The sequence below is a fragment of the Podarcis erhardii genome (genome assembly GCF_964252035.2).
Source record: "Podarcis erhardii genome assembly, chromosome: 14".
Lineage (NCBI taxonomy): Eukaryota > Metazoa > Chordata > Lepidosauria > Squamata > Lacertidae > Podarcis > Podarcis erhardii.
Genome location: NC_138503.1, coordinates 9,748,939 through 9,765,847, shown reverse-complemented (window position 1 = coordinate 9,765,847; position 16,909 = coordinate 9,748,939). Strand labels below are relative to the sequence as shown.

At 47.7% G+C, this 16,909-nt stretch overlaps 1 protein-coding gene across 2 annotated transcripts in view; it reads right to left on the bottom strand.

Moving 5' to 3' along the window:
* LOXL1 (lysyl oxidase like 1) overlaps nucleotides 1–8,075 on the bottom strand; it is a 36,061-nt gene extending 27,986 nt beyond the window's left edge. The window contains exon 1 of one of the 2 annotated variants that reach the window (XM_081838982.1): nucleotides 6,357–8,075. In XM_081838982.1, the coding sequence (XP_081695108.1) occupies nucleotides 6,357–7,566 (1,210 nt within the window). In that variant the 5' untranslated portion in view covers nucleotides 7,567–8,075. The remainder of the gene's footprint in view (nucleotides 1–6,356) is intronic. The other variant, XM_081838981.1, reaches the window with a different exon arrangement.
* Between the last annotated feature and the right edge of the window lie 8,834 nt (nucleotides 8,076–16,909).

Here is a 16,909-nt window from a genome sequence, read left to right as displayed (position 1 = left end):
GTGCTGGGCCTGGGGGTTAACCCGAGCAACGTGGTCAGGGTCCAGTACACTCTCCTTCTCTCAGACCTGAGTCTCTGCAGCTCGGGAGATGTCGGTGGGTTACTAGACCCAGAGGCCACCTCAGCCTCTCCTGACCCAACTGGTAGTGGAGCAGCTGCACGTGATTGCCCAGCAGAGGGCAACGAGGTAATCCCTGCACCTGGAGCCAGCGCAGGCTCAGGCCCCTGACTCAGCCCAGCTGGTGCTTGTTGCAGGGGGAACCTCTGCAGACTGGGGCTCTTCAGGATCAGGCCCCAGACTTGGTTCAGATGCCACCTGAGGCAGAGGATCCGGTGCAGACCGAGACTCCTCCAGTTCCGAGCCCGAGTCCCAGGCCATCACATGCACGAACTCACGCATGCCCGCAATCCGGCCCACAGAGGGATCTCTGTGGGACTGATCTGGCCCAGGCAAGATAAACCTTGCTGACCCCTAATCTAATCCAACCCGCTGCAATGTAGGAATCTTTTGCCCAACATGGGACTTGAACCCTCAACCCAGAGATTAAGAGTCTCATGCTTTACCGACTGAGCTACCACCTATCAGCCCCAGACAGCATGGCCAATGATCAGGGATGATGGGAATTGTGGTCCAGCAACTTTTGGAGGGTCACAGGCTGCACAACTCTGCTGTATGTTGTGTTTTAGCTCTGCATTAATGTTTTAGGACTCTTTGCATTGCATTATTAGGGCTAAGAAAGTCCCATAAGTTCAGGACATAAGAAAAGCCCTGCTGAATCAGGCTGCAATGGAATGAACTCTGCTCAGCTCTGGTTTGACAAAGGCTGGGTTTCTGAGCAGTGATCTGTCAATGTTTTATATTTGGGTCTGTTTATAACAAATGGTTCCATGTCCAGAGAAGCTTGGTGATGAGATGTCTGATAACGGTACAGTGGCACCTTGGTTTAAGAACAGCTTAGTTTATGAACGACTTGGTTTAAGAACGCTACAAACCTGGAAGTAGGTGTTTCGGTTTGTGAACTTTGCCTTGGAAGCTGAACATGTTTTGCTTCCTGTTGAGTGTGCTTCATTTGTAAATTGAGCCCCCCACTGTTATGGGAAAGCAAGGCTTGGTTTAAGAACACTTTGGTTTAAGAATGGACTTCCGGAACAGCTTAAGTTTGTAAACCAAGGTACCACTGTACTCAGTTAATTGATAATAAATAAATAAAATCCAGGGGCATTCTGGAATGCGACTCATTGAAGACAGACCTGACTTCACATCCTGTAATCTGAATTCTGCTGAACAGCTGAATTCTCCTCAGGGCTTGATTGAAGAGAAAGGTTTGCATCATCCCTAACTGGTGTGAGCTAATACAGGGAGGAGAGTGCAAAGGGCAGTACCAGTGGAACGAAGGGGAGTAAAGTAGGAGTTTGTTTTTATTTTAGAGAAGCTAACATATGTCAGAGAGAGCTGACAAGGATATTCACACTCATGGCTCCCTTTAGCCTCTAGAGCTCTTGGAGCCAGGCCCAAATCAGATGAGGTCAAGCTAATGAAATTAGCCTTTTGTTCACTCTTGCTTGCACAAAACGTGGAGTGCACTCCTAGGAGGAGGTCTAATCTCAGGAACATGCTCGGAGCTTGGCATCCTCATGGACCGCTGGGATTTCCCACCAGTCTGAGAGACAGTTTGTGACTCCGGTGCTAGGGGTTATCTAATCAGGAGGCACCAGGCCTTGGGAGAGAAAAAGAGAGCCAAAGGCTGGCTCTGCCATTACTCAAGCATGGTCTTGTTGCACCGTGAAAGGAATTCTCTCGGGTTCAGACGTAACAAGCCTGTTCTGGTAAACCTGGGGCCTTCCAAGGTACTTGTTCAATTTTGTTAGCTATAGCTGTCAATGTCCAAAGTCCAGCTCTGGTCTCAAGCAGTTAATGGTGCAATCATCTACATGTCTACTGAGATGTAAGCCCCATTGTATCCCATGGGACTTGTTCCAGATAAGGTTGAATTTGACTGGGTACATGGGTAAATGCAGGGATGAGGAACCTGCGGCCCTCCAGATGTTCCCAGACTACAGCTCCCATCATCCCTGACTATTAGTCAAACTGGCTAGGTCTGTTGGGTGTTTTGGTTCAACAGCAATTGGAAGTAAAAGCTATGGTTTTCCCAGTAGTGATGTATGGAAGTGAGAGCTGGACCATAAAGAAGGCTGATCGCCGAAGGATTGATGCTTTTGAATTCTGGTGCTGGAGGAGACTCTTGAGAGTCCCATGGACTGCAAGAAGAACAAACCTATCCATTCTGAAGGAAATCAGCCCTGAGTGCTCACTGGAAGGACAGATCGTGAAGCTGAGGCTCCAATAACTTGGCCACCTCATGAGAAGAGAAGACTCCCTGGAAAAGACCCTGATGTTGGGAAAGATGGAGGGCACAAGGAGAAGGGGACGGCAGAGGACGAGATGGTGGGACAGTGTTCTCAAAGCTACCAGCAGGAGTTTGACCAAACTGTGGGAGGCAGTGGAAGACAGGAGTGCCTGGCATGCTCTAGTCCATGGAGTCACGAAGAGTCGGACACGACTAAACAACTAAACAACAACAACAACAATGCATGCAAACTCTAAAGCTGCAAAACAGCCTTCTATGCACACTTTCCTGGGAATAAGTCCCATGGAACATAGTGGGCCTCACTTTTGAATAAGCTATATACATTTGTGCTGTAAGTCATCATGCTGTGCCTGACATTTTGCAAGCTGCAGCTACTGTGCTTCCAACCGATAATAATAATACACTGTAGGACAACCCTGGTTTCCTACTATATCTTTAACAAACCGAAGAAACATCACCCTCTTGGCTTTTAAAGAAGCAGAGGATGGAGTTATTGCAGAGGAAATGAATAGACCACATGCAAGATGGTGAAGGGCAGATCACTACCACAACCCACAGATCTTCAGGAGCACAGCCTCAGGCTGTAGGCACATGTTCTTTGCACATTCCCCTGTAGAACAAGTAATTGGTGCTGGCTTTGCAGGGCTAAGAAAGTTCCATAAGTTCAAGAAAAGCCCTGCTGGACCCATCCGGACAAGCGTCCTGTTCTCACAGTGGCAAACCAAAAGCCTATGGGAAGTCTGCAAGCAGGAGCTAAGCAAAAAACCACGCCCTCCATTTGTGACTCCTGGCAACCATGAGCGTAGCCAAGGGGACGGGGGCGGCAGCTGCCCACCCTCAAAATCAAGTAAAACCATAGAAATACTTAACTAACTGACCAATCACATCGGTTCTGCCCCCCCCGCAAATCCTGACTATGCCCATGCTGGCAACAGGCATTCAGGGATATATTGACTCCAACAATAGGCTGATGTGATCCAAAGAAAAGCAGAGCGAGACGTTTGACACTAGCTGGGCTGCAGGAGTTGCCGAAAGGAGGTGTACAAGTTGCCGTCCAACTGCCTTAGGGACACTGGGGGAGGAAGAGGAGTGTGGGGGGAGTGTACTGCCCCTGACAGCATGATCCCGGTGGGGTGCCATCGTGGCTGCCCCCCCCCCCCGTGCTAGGCACCACGTCCTGCAGGCGGTGTGCCACGTCCCCAGGACGCACACCACGCCCCTGTGGGTGGCATGCCATGCCCCCAGGACACCTGCCAGCCCTGCCCCCGCCTGCTGTCTGCCCCCTCCGGTGCCGGAGCATGAAGCTCCACCACTGCTTAGGGACTCCACTCTGAATTTGTGTTGGGTTTAGTCCTTAATCTTTTCTTCTCCCAAAGATGGGATGAGTATAGCCACAAGGCAGCGGAGATTTAGGACCAGCATTTTCCTTTTCCTAGATGGGCTACTTTCCCATGTTGATGAGCCCCATTTCCCCTTCATTTTCCTCTACAGCTCGTGCAGAAACTTCTTTGTGGCCAGGAAAGGGAGAAGGGTGGATTGTGTGTGTGTGTGTGTGTGTGTGTGTGTGTGTGTGTGTGTTATAGTGCTAAGGGTCTTAGCCTTCTTTGTTTTTCACAAGTCGGTTGGAGAAGCTTTTTAAACCCTAGGGTCACCTTCCCTTCTGGGCAACTTTTTTATTGGGGTGTCACTTATCAGTTGTAGGTGGAGACTAGGAATGGAAGGATCAGTCCGTTTTGGCTCTCTCTCTGTTTCTCATTTTCCCACTTCTCCAGATTTCTGCAACAACTTCTGTAAATCCTCCTGAAAATTCTCCCGTCTTTTTGTGCAGATTTCCCCCAGTGAACACACTTTTTGCTTGCATTCTGAGGAATGTAATACAACCTAACACAGTGTCTTTCGTCTGTGACTCTCACTGATATATGAATTTTATGCACATTTCCACCCTGATAGAGTATGCATTTTTGTAAACGCTGGGCTGCAGAACCGCATTGCAAAATGTGGAGCACTGCTGATTTTGAAAGAGGGCTGTGCTTCAGGTCTCGAAAGTGCAAATTTGATAAATTGGCTTTAAATGTGAACTGAATCTGATTTCTCTCCCATCTCTAGTGGGACAGAGGCAAAAGTGGACAGAGCAATCCAGGCAAATCTTACCTTTGTAGGGCGGGCCAGTTTCTTCACACTCACCCACCCCTCTCTACCCTCCATCTGGGCAAACAAGTAGCATGGTCGAAGTTTCAAGGAGATGCTCCAGCCAGGCAGAAATGCTCAAGCAAGGTGCAAAGCAGGGCAGGTGATGGGTGAGACTCAGGTGTGCGGCTCAGGTGTGTGGATGTGTGGCCTGGGGAGCATCCCAAGGGCCAAACAGAGAAGCTCAGTTGGCCTCATTTGGTCCCCCAGGCCTGAGGTTCCCTAACCCTGTCCAGCCAGTTGCTTGACAGGCAGGGCAAGATTAAAAACGGCATCTTATCTGCCTCCCTCCCTATACCCAGTACAGGGGAAAGCTATGCCTGTTGAATTTCTGGCACATTCCCCACAGCATCAGACAGGCGTCTTCGCTATGCGCCTTTCAGCACCTGCTAAAAACTTTTTTTTGTTCAGACAAGCCTACCCAGGCATGTGGAATGCCTATGCATGCTTTAATCTGTTATTATTTTATTACCATTTTTTAATGTTTTAAATAGTTGCTGATAATTTTATATTCTGATATACGGTATGCTGATCGTGTTATTGTCTTATTCTCTTTGTAAACCACTTTGAGGGTTTTTTTAAAAAAAATAACTAACACGCAAGTAGAAATAGTTATGAAAGAAATAAACAGCAACCCTAGCAATAGGAAATGTGTTTTCTCGGTTTGGATGTTGGAAACTGAAAACTGCAGCTAATGCAAAACAGGAAAGTGCAAGGGAAGTCACACATCAGAAATGAAGCGAGTAGGAAAAGTGTTCCTGCACTTGTGGCTTGTTTCTGATCTTATGAACCAGGGGTAGCCAATATCCCCTGCAAATTTCGTAGACTAAAACTCCCATCATCTGTGATTGTTGGCAATGATAGTTGAGGCTGATGGGAGTTGCCTAAACATTTGGAAGACACAACGTTTGCTTTCCCTTGGTCTTAACCATAGTATTCTGTTTGCCCAAATCGTCTCTGCGTTTTCCTTGTGTCTGCAGACGTTCTAGGTCAGGCATCCCCAAACTCAGCCCTCCAGATGTTTTGGGACTACAATTCCCATCATCCTTGACCACTGGTCCCGTTAGCTAGGGATGATGGGAGTTGTAGTCCCAAAACATCTGGAGGGCCAAGTTTGGGGATGCCTGTTCTAGGCGATACTCTCCCCTATGCAAATCCCATACAAATTATTAGGAATTAGCTATCAGTTGCTTTTGCCCAGGGATAGAGAACCTGTGGCATTCCGGGTGTTGTTGGACTCCAATTCCCATTTACCCCAGCCAGCACGGCCGGTTGTCACAGGTGATGCAACTTGTAGTCCAACAATATCCAGAGGTCCATCAGTTTCCCATCCCTGTTTTTGCCCAATTTGGTGCCATCTAAAGAGATTTCTATTAGCTGATTAGATTAACTTGGCAGGAGCCACCAACAAATGAGTAAGATAATGGCAATGGCACAGCCTCCATAGGGGAAGATGTGCTAGTCCCTGCACACCAACACAACTGTTTCACACTTTCAGGAAGCAATAGCACAAATATGCCCCAATGTGAAGTTGACCCTCTTCTCCTAGACCCTATACCTACTATATGCAGCTCTTGTAGCTTTGCAGCTCATTGCTCAAGTAGCTTTACCAGAAGACATGGCATTTCCCAGCTGTTCTTCTTAAGAAGAGTAGGAGGGATTCAAGCTAAGACAAGGTGCTGAAGGTTCTTTCTTGGACCGCCTCGTCCCTAGAGGTCTACAGAAAGGAATCACCCCACAACCCACTGCTTCCTCTCCTCCCCAGCACCCCTCCCACCAATCATTGGGGTCCGTGACTCACCCCGTCCATTCTGATTGGGCCGGTAGATGCTGCCCACGCTGACCCGGGCCTGGTTAGCACCTTGGCTGTCTGGAATCTGTTGGGGAGGCTCAGCGTTCCGGATGGGAAGGTAGGGCTCTGGTCTAGGCACCCCATGGGGGTCTAAGGGCCGGAAAGGTGGCTGAGGTTCCACGTTGCGGGGAGGGACGTAGGGTTCTGCGGGCGCCTCTCCAAAGGGAGGGTACTGCCCTGCCCACGGCTCGTTCCCATACCTGGTCCCAGCACTCACGGGGGACCCCGAGTTGATGTGCAAGTTGTCTGCCACAGGCACCCCTTGCCCCGCAGACTGCTGGTTCTGGGCATAAGGGTCCTGGACACTTTGGTCATAGCTAGTCCCAGTGTCATGGTAGAGGCTGTGCGAGTACCTTCGGTCTAAGCCGTCCGAGGGCTGTAGCTGTTGGGGCACAGCAGGGACATAGGGTCTTTCCTGCGCAGGATAGTATCCTTGGGCTCTGTAGGGGTTCTGCTCCTCGGCATGTTCCTCGTATCTCACCCTGGGCTGGAAAGGGTACATGACCCCAGCGCTGGCTGCAGCTGCAGCGACAGCACCCCCTCCGGTTCCCGTGGTGCGGTAGTAGGTGTAGCTCTCGTCGTACGCACGGGGGACCTGCGGGTCGTAGGCCTCATATTGGTTGGCGAACGGCGGCTGTGGCTGGGGGTAAGAGGCCTGCGGGTAGAGCTGTCCAAACGATGAATGTGCAAAGGAGGAAGAAGAGGAAGAGGAGCCCACCTGACGCTGCCGATAGGTGGGCGACCAGGGACGTGGAGAGTTGGAGTGACCATCCCCGGTGGCCCCATCCCGCCAGTTGTCAGGGACCTGTCCAAAGCCAAACGGATGCCGTGTCTGGCCCCGGATGGTATCGGATCCTGCCCGGACTGGCAAGGTGGGAGCCTGCCGCCGGGTGTTCCCCGGGACCCTTCTGCTGCCTTGGCTGGCGGCAGCGTCAGCCAGCATGACCCTTGCGCTGCTGTCTGCCCTTGTGTGGCTGGCCGGGACATACTCGGAGCCTGAGTTCAGGAGGCTGTACACTCTGCCGTTGTTCTCCCACTGGATCATCTGCCTCCATCGACCGGCGTCTACGTTGCTGCCTTGTGGATGTTGCCCCCGGACCAGCAGGACAGCCCCAAAGCCCATCAAAGCCCACAGGTCCCAGAAGCTGAGAGGTGCCATGGTGATGAAAGGGATCAATGACCTTAAGGGGTGTTTTTGATGGGAGGAAGTCGTGGAAGAGCAGCCTGGAGGGCTTGTGGCAACAGCTTGTCCCCTTTCTCTTTCTCCGCTGCCTTCTCTTCTTCTTTAGGTGAATCGGTCTCAACTCTGTCCATTCCCTGTTTGTTTGAAGCTGCTCCAGGGGTCTCCCGCAAGCTTCATGTTGAGCTTGTTGGAGGAGAAAGAGAAAGGGAGAGAGGAAGATGAACGAGTCTCTTGAGAACTCAGGAGAGCCTGGAAAGTTTTGTTCCTTGTCTATTTCTTGCTCTTGGTCGTCGTCTTCACGTTGCTGCTTTGCCCATCGCAGGGGACGCCAGTTGAGCCTGCTTACTCTTGGCTGAATGTCTTTGCTTCTGGTCTGAATGAATAAGCAACAGGCTCTGAAAAAATGCTGGGAAGTTTCAGGACTCTTTTGCGAGTGTCTGGTATGCAGGGTCCTAAAAGCCGCCCACTTTTATTTTGTTAGCTTCTCAGTGTTTCCCCACCCCCCACTCTCAAAGCACCTCGACCAAACGGCTTCAGCTGAATGTTTCAAAGCAAACTCCGTCTTCAGGGATAACAGTGAACACCCCCAAAGAACTAGACAGAGCAACTGAAACATGTCCTTATGTTTTGCCAGGCCATGATAGAAGGGCAAAATGAATGTGTACACGCACACAAGCAACATACCCAGAAAATACAGCTGAGCGTGGGTTTTCCAGCATGCAAGGAAACTTTGCTTTTTATTTGACTCTGTATTCAAGGGTTTTTCTTGGGTGGAGGTAAAGGGAAAGGGTTGAAGCATTGCTATGTAGGAGAAATTCATTGCTGTGTCAGACAGGCATGGGGTACCTGTGGTCATTCAGACATTGGTGAACTCCAGCTTCCACCAGCCTTTTTGCCCTGATGACCAATGGCACATGCAACCTGAAAGATGGAATAGAGGAGATGCAGTTTCAGAAAGGGTTTAGGATTGCATCACAGGGAACAGGGTCCCATGCTGCCCTGGGTGGATGTGGATGGGGCCCTCACAACTGTGCATTATTTGTAGGCCATGGTCTCAAGAGGTTAGTCTCTGCCTATGATTTTATCCCAGCTTTGAAAGCATCACATTCTTAGTGCGTTGATGCTTCTCGGGATGGAAACCACCCAGTTGTGCGCAGAGGAAATATTGCAACCAGGTGTGTGTTTTTGGTCGTCAAATTGAATTTGAAGATTGTACCTTGGGGATGGAGGAAACTATGGAAATCAGTCGTCGTGGAGGAATGAATCCGGCATCAATAAATATGCTGCTGTAGCCTGAGGGGAATTTGAGGGGCTGACATAGCTGGCTTGTTTATAGAATATTCATCTGGGAGGGTTGGCATTGGCCCAGATGTTCCTGAACATTATTACTAAGAGCCCAGATTCACAATTGACCTCTCCTTTCCTGACAGAGGCTGTTGAATCTTTAATGTCTGAGTAGGAAATGAATTGCACCGCCAGTTTCCTCCTTCTGTCAGGAAACCACCATCACCACTCAAGGCACTGGCAAAGGCTGGAATGGAGAAGATTTTTTCAGCCCAAGAGCCACATTCCTTCATGGAGAAACTTCCAGGAACCACATGCTGGTGATCAGTGTGACCAGAGGCAGAAGTGGGCAGAGTGATGGGCAGGACACTTGTAGAATAGGCTACTTTCCAGCCAAATAAAAGTTTGAGTTTTCTATAGCCTTGGTGTTATCAGCACCACACTTGAAGTAATTGAGTCACCCAGGCCGCATGTATTCCCATGCAGAGGATGTGTGATGACATTGGGGTTTCTATGAGCCATGCCCTGCTCATGCCTCCATCACATGCCATTTGGTCAGTAGTAACAGGCATCACTTGGCAAGGCTGAAGAGCTGCAAGCAACAGGAGCCAGGAAGAGAGAAGGAAAGATTAGATACCTACCCCCTTTTGTTCAAAGCCTGAACAGCATGGGGGTAACTTATCTAAACAGTCATCTTCGGTCAAATAATTTTTCCCATATACAAAGATCTAGCTCAAGGGTCCTTCTTGGGAGCCCACCATTAAAGATCTAGAGGTTTCCCTGGGAAGCACAAGAGAGGCTTTCTCTCTCTCTCTTTTAAAAAATAATATTTATTAAATTTTCCAATAAGAACATACAAATACAAACAACAACAATAAGAACAAACGCAAACAAAGGACAACAAGTATAATTTCAAACCTTATTTTCTCAACCTAATTTCCCCGACTTCCTCATACCTCCCCGTTTTGTATTCTAATTTCATTATCCCATCAGAAAATCCATTCCCTTATTTCCCAAAAGTTTTTTACTAATTCCATTCCTTTTCTTACTCAACATCTCTGAAAACCACATTATTTTTAAACCGAGACTCGCAGAGATGACGGGCAGAATCCGAGACCAGGAGAAAGAGACAGTGGAAGAAGATTGGAAGAAATTTAAGGACTATCTTAATAAATATTATAAGATTAATGAATGTTAGATTGACATCGGTTTAAAAACAAGAGAGGCTTTCTCAGTGGTGGCCCCTTAACAATGGACACACCCCCTTTAATAAAATATAGTTTCCAGGATTCTTTGGAGAAGCCAGGACTGGTATAAGAGGGCTTTAAATGTATGGTGAAGTTGTGGCCTTTGCTTGCAGAGCTGCTGGGCATTTTGCAAAGCACATTGCCAGTGAGATCTCCAACCGTCCATTGCCTTAAATATGCACCTCTCTAGATATATAAATTAGCATATGCAGATTTGGTACAGATTTATGTCAGGGGGCTGTACCCTGATTCTTTCAAGTACTTCTCCAACACCCCTGTGAGTAGGCTGCTGTCCACAAACCTGTTGGGCCACAGCTACCAGGCACAAGCCAAGGTGACTCCTATCCATACACTCTGACATGAAAACTGGTTTCTGGTCTGGGATCTGCCCTCTAAGACCAACTGCTTGAAATGCCTTAATGCAATTAAAAAAAATATATATTTCTTCCTCCTGGGAGGGTGGGGAGGAAGTTGGTTGGCTCAGGCTGAGATCTTGTTGGGAAGTGGCGCTGGGAGGGGAAGAGAATATAGATGGCAAAGAGAGGGACTGAAAAGGACTGGCTGGAGCCTGTGAGTTTATCCAAGATTTTATTTCTGGCGAGTGCTGTCTGCTCGTGACATCAGCTCTGGTATTTCCAATCCCTGAGGGGAGAAAGGGGGGAAGGGGAGAGGGGGGAAGAGAGAGGAGGAGGAGAGGAAGAGAGAGGGGGAGAGAATAAACAGGAAAATAGCACACAAGGGCACCAAGTTCTTTGGGGTCCTGAACGCTGAGCTGTTGTTTGGCCGAAGGATCCCATTGCCAGCAACCCACTCCAGGGTGTTAGGAAACCGGTGGCCTGACAAGGCCTTCCCAAATGCGCTCCATTTGGCCTCCAAACATCTCCCTCTTCCCTTTGCTTGAGCTGGCCCCATTCCTCTGCGCTCAAGCTGAGAATTGGAAGCAGCAGGGGGAAAATAAATTAAAACACGGTCAGAGTTTAAAGATACAAAATCCTCTTGTAACATTTTCTTTCAACAGCCGGGCTCCCCATGTAGTTACACAGGACACAAGGCTCAGTTGACTGCAAGTGAGCCTGAAGTTTGGGGACGGCAGGCAGGCAGAACTCCTGCCTCTGAGGCCCCCCCCCCAGCTGATGGAAATAAGGGCACACTTTAATGCCCCTTAGTCTCGTACTGCAGATCATTTTGTGAGCCAGATCTCCCATTCATGGATGTAGAACCTTCTTCGGTCCAAGGTCCGCTTTCCCTTCAGGGCAAGTTTTCAGGGGCCACATGCAGGGGCCAGCAAACTTTTTCAGCAGGGGGCCGGTTCACTGTCCCTCAGACCTTGTGGAGGGCAGGACTATATTTTGAAAATAAAAATAAAAATGAACAAATTCCTATGCCCCACAGAGATGCATTTTAAATAAAAGCACACATTCTACTCATGTAAAAACACCAGGCAGGCCCCCACAAATAACCCAGAGATGCATTTTAAATAAAAGGACACATTCTACTCATGTAAAAACATGCTGATTCCCGGACCGTCCGCGGGCTGGATTTAGAAGGCAATTGGGCCGGATTTGGCTCCCGGCCCTTAGTTTGCCTACCCATGTGCTAGTGGCAGTAGGAAGGATCTAATATAGGTCTCTTAAGATCCAAAACAGTTACTATAAATATGGTCTTTCCTTTAGATCACAGATGGGCACTTTTTTCAGGGCCGCATTTGCATCTTACATTTAAAGTCCTTTAAAGGCTGATGGCTTCCTCCAAAGAAAATGCAGGGTGCTGAGAATTTCCAGGAGAGCCATATTCCCCTGTTCCCTGGGAAGGGGGATTGTACGTTAATCTGCTCTGGGAATCATAGTTCTGTGAAGCATCGTCTAACAAGCAAGCCGAACATGGGGTGGCGGGTGGTGTCATTCCCCAGGCGAAGTTCTGACTCAGAGTAAGGCAGCGTCTTATGTTCCTAAGGAATGCGGACAGCTTGCTGACCTAATTTTGATGACAGGAGAAACTCAGCCAAGAGAGTGAGCAAGGAGGTTCTTAGAAATGGGAGATTTCCCTCTTGGGAGCTGGATCTTTCAGACTGTGATGTGTGGAGTCCAAAGTGCTGGGGGAAGGATTCCAAGCCACTGTGAAGTAAGTTATCAGGGGGAAAGGTGGAGTATAAATATGACAACAATGACAACAATAGGAACAACAACACGAGCCCTTCTGAATCAGACCAAAGGCCTGGGGTGGACTTGAAATCTACAGCATGTTATTCTTTGCAGGAGAACTATTTGAAAATGATTCATAGGTGGTCTCTAACTGAGTAGGCTTGCTAAGATTTACAAGACTGAATCAGATAAGCGCTGGAAATGCAAAGAGGTGGAGCGAACATTCTTTCGTATGTGGTGGCCATGTAGAAAGGTAAAAGAGTATTGGGAAATGATTTATAATGAATTGAAAAAAAATGTTTAAAATTACTTTTCCCCCAACCCGCCCCCCCCCCGAGTCCTTTTTGTTGGGGATAACTCAGACTGCAATCCCCAGGTGTCAGAAAATGTTATTTATGTATGCAACAATTGGGGCCGTGTTTTATTAGCCCCAAAATGGAAAGTGAGCGAGGTCCCAACCAAAGAAGAATAAACAGCTTAAGTTGACAAAATATGCACAACTTATGCACAGAGTTAACATGTGGAATAAGAGACCAAGAAGAAATGCATTTAAGAAAGATTGGAAAACGTTAATTGGGTATACAGAAAATAACTGTGTACAGCTGAAAACGCTGGCAGCATTAGGATAATTCAACAGTGTAAATAATCTTTGATGTCACAAAATTAAAAGATGCCTGCTTCTTAGGAGAAAAGCAATGACAAACCTAGACAGCATCTTAAAAAGCAGAGACATCACCTTGCTGACAAAGGTCCGTATAGTTAAAGCTATGGTTTTCCCAGTAGTGATGTATGGAAGTGAGAGCTGGACCATAAAGAAGTCGCTGAAGAATTGATGCCTTTGAATTATGGTGCTGGAGGAGACTCTTGAGAGTCTCATGGACTGCAAGAAGATCAAACCTATTCATTCTTAAGGAAATCAGCCCTGAGTGCTCACTGGAAGGACAGATCCTGAAGCTGAGACTCCAATACTTTGGCCACCTCATGAGAAGAGAAGACTCCCTGGGAAAGACCCTGATGTTGGGAAAGATGGCGGGCAGAAGGAGAAGGGGATGACAGAGGACGAGATGGTTGGATAGTGTTCTCGAAGCTACCAGCATGAGTTTGACCAAACTGTGGGAGGCAGTGGAAGACAGGAGTGCCTGGCGTGCTCTGGTCCATGGGGTCACGAAGAGCTGGACACGACTAAATGACTAAACAACAACAACAACAAAATAATAATGGAAAAGTGATTGGTGTATATACAGCCTGGGGTGGAAAAACCTTTTGAACCTGAAAGCTATATTCCCTTCTGGGCAACTTTCTGGAGGTCACATGCCAGTGATGGGTAAGGCAGGAGGCAAGTGTGGGTAGAGGCCTAAATGTGATTTGTAGCTTTCTACAGCAGGCTGGTTTTACGCACATGCATTCACACCTCTATCCTCCATCCATGCAAGCAGAAGGCATCATCAGAGTTCAAGGATGTGTTTCACCCAGAGGAAACCCCTTCCCCAATTATTATTTTTTGGGGGAAAGTGAGTATGAAGCAAGACCTGGGGAGGGTCCCAAGAGCCAGATAGAGAGGCTTTCAAGTCCCCATCTGCTCCCAGGACCTGGGATTCTCCCTCATTCCCCTGCCTGTGCTAAAACATCCTTGGTTCCGAATATGGACACTGACCATGTTGGAAAGGATGGTGCACTAGGTAGTGCCATAATCCAACAGTTTAGTCCAGCTGGTTGAAAGATCCATCGATGAGAAAGCAATGGCTGCCTTTGACAGGGTGGTACTTCTTTGTTTCATCCTGGGCCTGCCCCAATAACATATCAAGCAAGCAGGAGGGGAATTTGAACAGGGAATCTGTGAAAGAGAGTGTCCTGTTGGATGAGTGCCCTTTGTGGGAAGGTCTGCTGCTTGCACACTAGTTTGAAGTGCCCTGAGCGTGCAACCCTCCTTCTCCTTCTCCTAATAGCTGGCTTCCACACACAGAGAGGAAACAATGAGTTGCCTAACTTGGTTAAGAAGAAATAGATTAATTATATCTCCCTTTCCTTTTGTGAAAGGGTATGGAAGCTAGCAATCTGCCTGCCAGTCAAAGGATGCGGAAATGATTACCTTTCAGCTGACTTTGGGCAAGGTATCCATTATCCGTTGTTTACTTCTCAGAGAAACAATGGCCTCCCCGCCATGGATGCCTACTTGAACTTTGCAGGAGCTGCCGTCAACACTCTGCTAAGGTATATGGCTGAGCATAATGATACCTTTGGCTCAGCTTTCTGTCACTTTGGAAATGAGTCCCGATGTTGCAACAGACTAAAAGTTATCTCCTTTTTGTTTGTTTGCAGGTGAGCCTATTTTCAAACAGAGGAGGTGGGGAGAGGGAGGAAAAGGTTGGGGTGCCATTGCTAAATGAGGAATTCTCTTTCTAGCTCATGTTGTAGTTTACAGCTGGGGGCTTGGCTATGTTGGCTAACAATCTGACACACACACACACACACACACACACACACACACACACACAAATATATATAGAGGGTTTGATCCAAATGAGAAGATTGAATTTGCACCCCAAAACCTGTCAATAGGTTTAAGCTGCAGTTGTTGTTGTTGTTGTTGTTGTTGTTGTTGTTGTTGTTGTCTTCGTGACCCCATGGACCAGAGCACTCCAGGCACTCCTGCCTTCCACTGCCTCCCGCAGTTTGGTCAAACTCATGCTGGTAGCTTCGAGAACACTGTCCAACCATCTCGTCCTCTGTCGTCCCCTTCTCCTTATGCCCTCCATCTTTCCCAACATTAGGGTCTTCTCTTCTCATGAGGTGGCCAAAATATTGGAGCCTCAGCTTCACGATCTGCCCTTCCAGTGAGCACTCAGGGCTGATTTCCTTCAGAATGGATAGGTTTGATCTTCTTGCAGTCCATGGGACTCTCAAGAGTCTCCTCCAGCACCATAATTCAAAAGCATAAATTCTTCGGCGATCAGCCTTCTTTATGGTCCAGCTCTCAATAATAGGCAAATCAGTCCATTTCGGGTTTTTTCTGTTGCTCATTTGTTCCAATCTTAAGTTCAGTTCCACATCTGATTTTTAATTTAGTGTGAATTACATCCAATATACACCTTTTAAAATGCAACTTTGCCTAATATACATGTTTTGCAAGTGAATATAATATAATGCATTTATTGTATATTATCTTCACTAATATAAGCATTTTTGGTAAATAAAATTTTGTTGTATTTTCAGCAGGGACAGCCTACCAAGAAAGAAAGAAAGAAAGAAATATATGGAGAGAAAACCATATAAAACTAGATTAAGCGACTTCCCCTGTTCCTGGCATGCACATTATAAAACTCAAAGTAAAGCAGTAAACATCTGGATCACCACAATTTCAGTAAACACAGAAGAAAGGAAGCATGTAGATAGCATATGACATTCAGTGGGTGATTCCAAATATCCCAAGCCTGAGCAGATGGTTGTTGAAAGTTTCACTTTATACACACTTGACCCTAGTTATGCCTTTTTCTACACATTACTTGGCTGGGGAACAGCACTGCAAAGTTCAGAGAAGTGTGAACCCAGGAAGCTCCCCATTTACACAGGGGTCACATTCCGAGGCCCCGCACATTTAAGGGACATCGCGTATATTTGAGACACCATTGGAAAACCCTGCAGACGCCCTCTAAGCCTCTGTTTGGCATCCGGTGTTTCATTTCTTGTCTTTTGTTCCATGCTGTAAACTGCTATGTGATCCTTTCTGATCAAAAGTAGTATGTACGTCCTTTAAATAATAATAAAGAGGAGAAGACACAGTTCTTTTTTGGCGATCCCTCGTAGCTGAGCAAAATTGTCTTCCCTGAACACGATTTTAACAGTGAGTCCGTAAGTGACTGTGGAGGCCAATTCTGGATCCACACGTCCTTCCACAGTGGGGACATAGGTTTCCGGGCAGGAGTTGATCACAGTGAGGGTTTGCCAAGCGTGCCTCCCTCTTAGCATGTTTCTCCCTTTCGTCCTGAGTTTGTGCATCTTCAAAGTCCATGACACCTTTGGTAAAGGCTGTTCTCCTATTAGAGTGCTCACAGGCCAGTGTTTCCCAGTTGTCGGTGTTTATACTACATTTTTTTAGATTTGCCTTGAGAGAGTCTTTAAACCACTTTTGTTGACCACCAGCATTACACTTTCCATTTTTAAGTCTGGCGTAGAGTAGTTGCTTGGGAAGACGATAATCAGGCATCCACACAACATGACCAGTCCAATGAAGTTGATCTTGAAGAATTGTTGCTTCAACACTGGCGATCTATGCTTCTTCCAGTACACTGGCGTTGGTTCGCATTAGAACTGGCATTAGAAGACACAGTATGCTGGTCAGCTGCTGGGAAGCAGCAATAGGGAGGGCTGTGTTGCTTCCATACCTCTCTTGTGACCTTCCCAGAGGTGTCCCGTTGACTGCTGATCAGGGTGAGGAACCTTTGAACCTCCATCCCATCATGCCTGACCATTGGCCATCCTAACTGGGGTTGATGGGAGTTGGCATCCGACTACATCTGGAGGGCCACAGATTCCTCACCCCTGGACTAAATTCTTACCCAGAAGGGCTCTTAAGACATTTTGGTGGGAGCATGTTGGTGTCAGCATCCTTAGGGGGCCAAATGCCAGCTGGCTAGCCCCCAGCTGGAT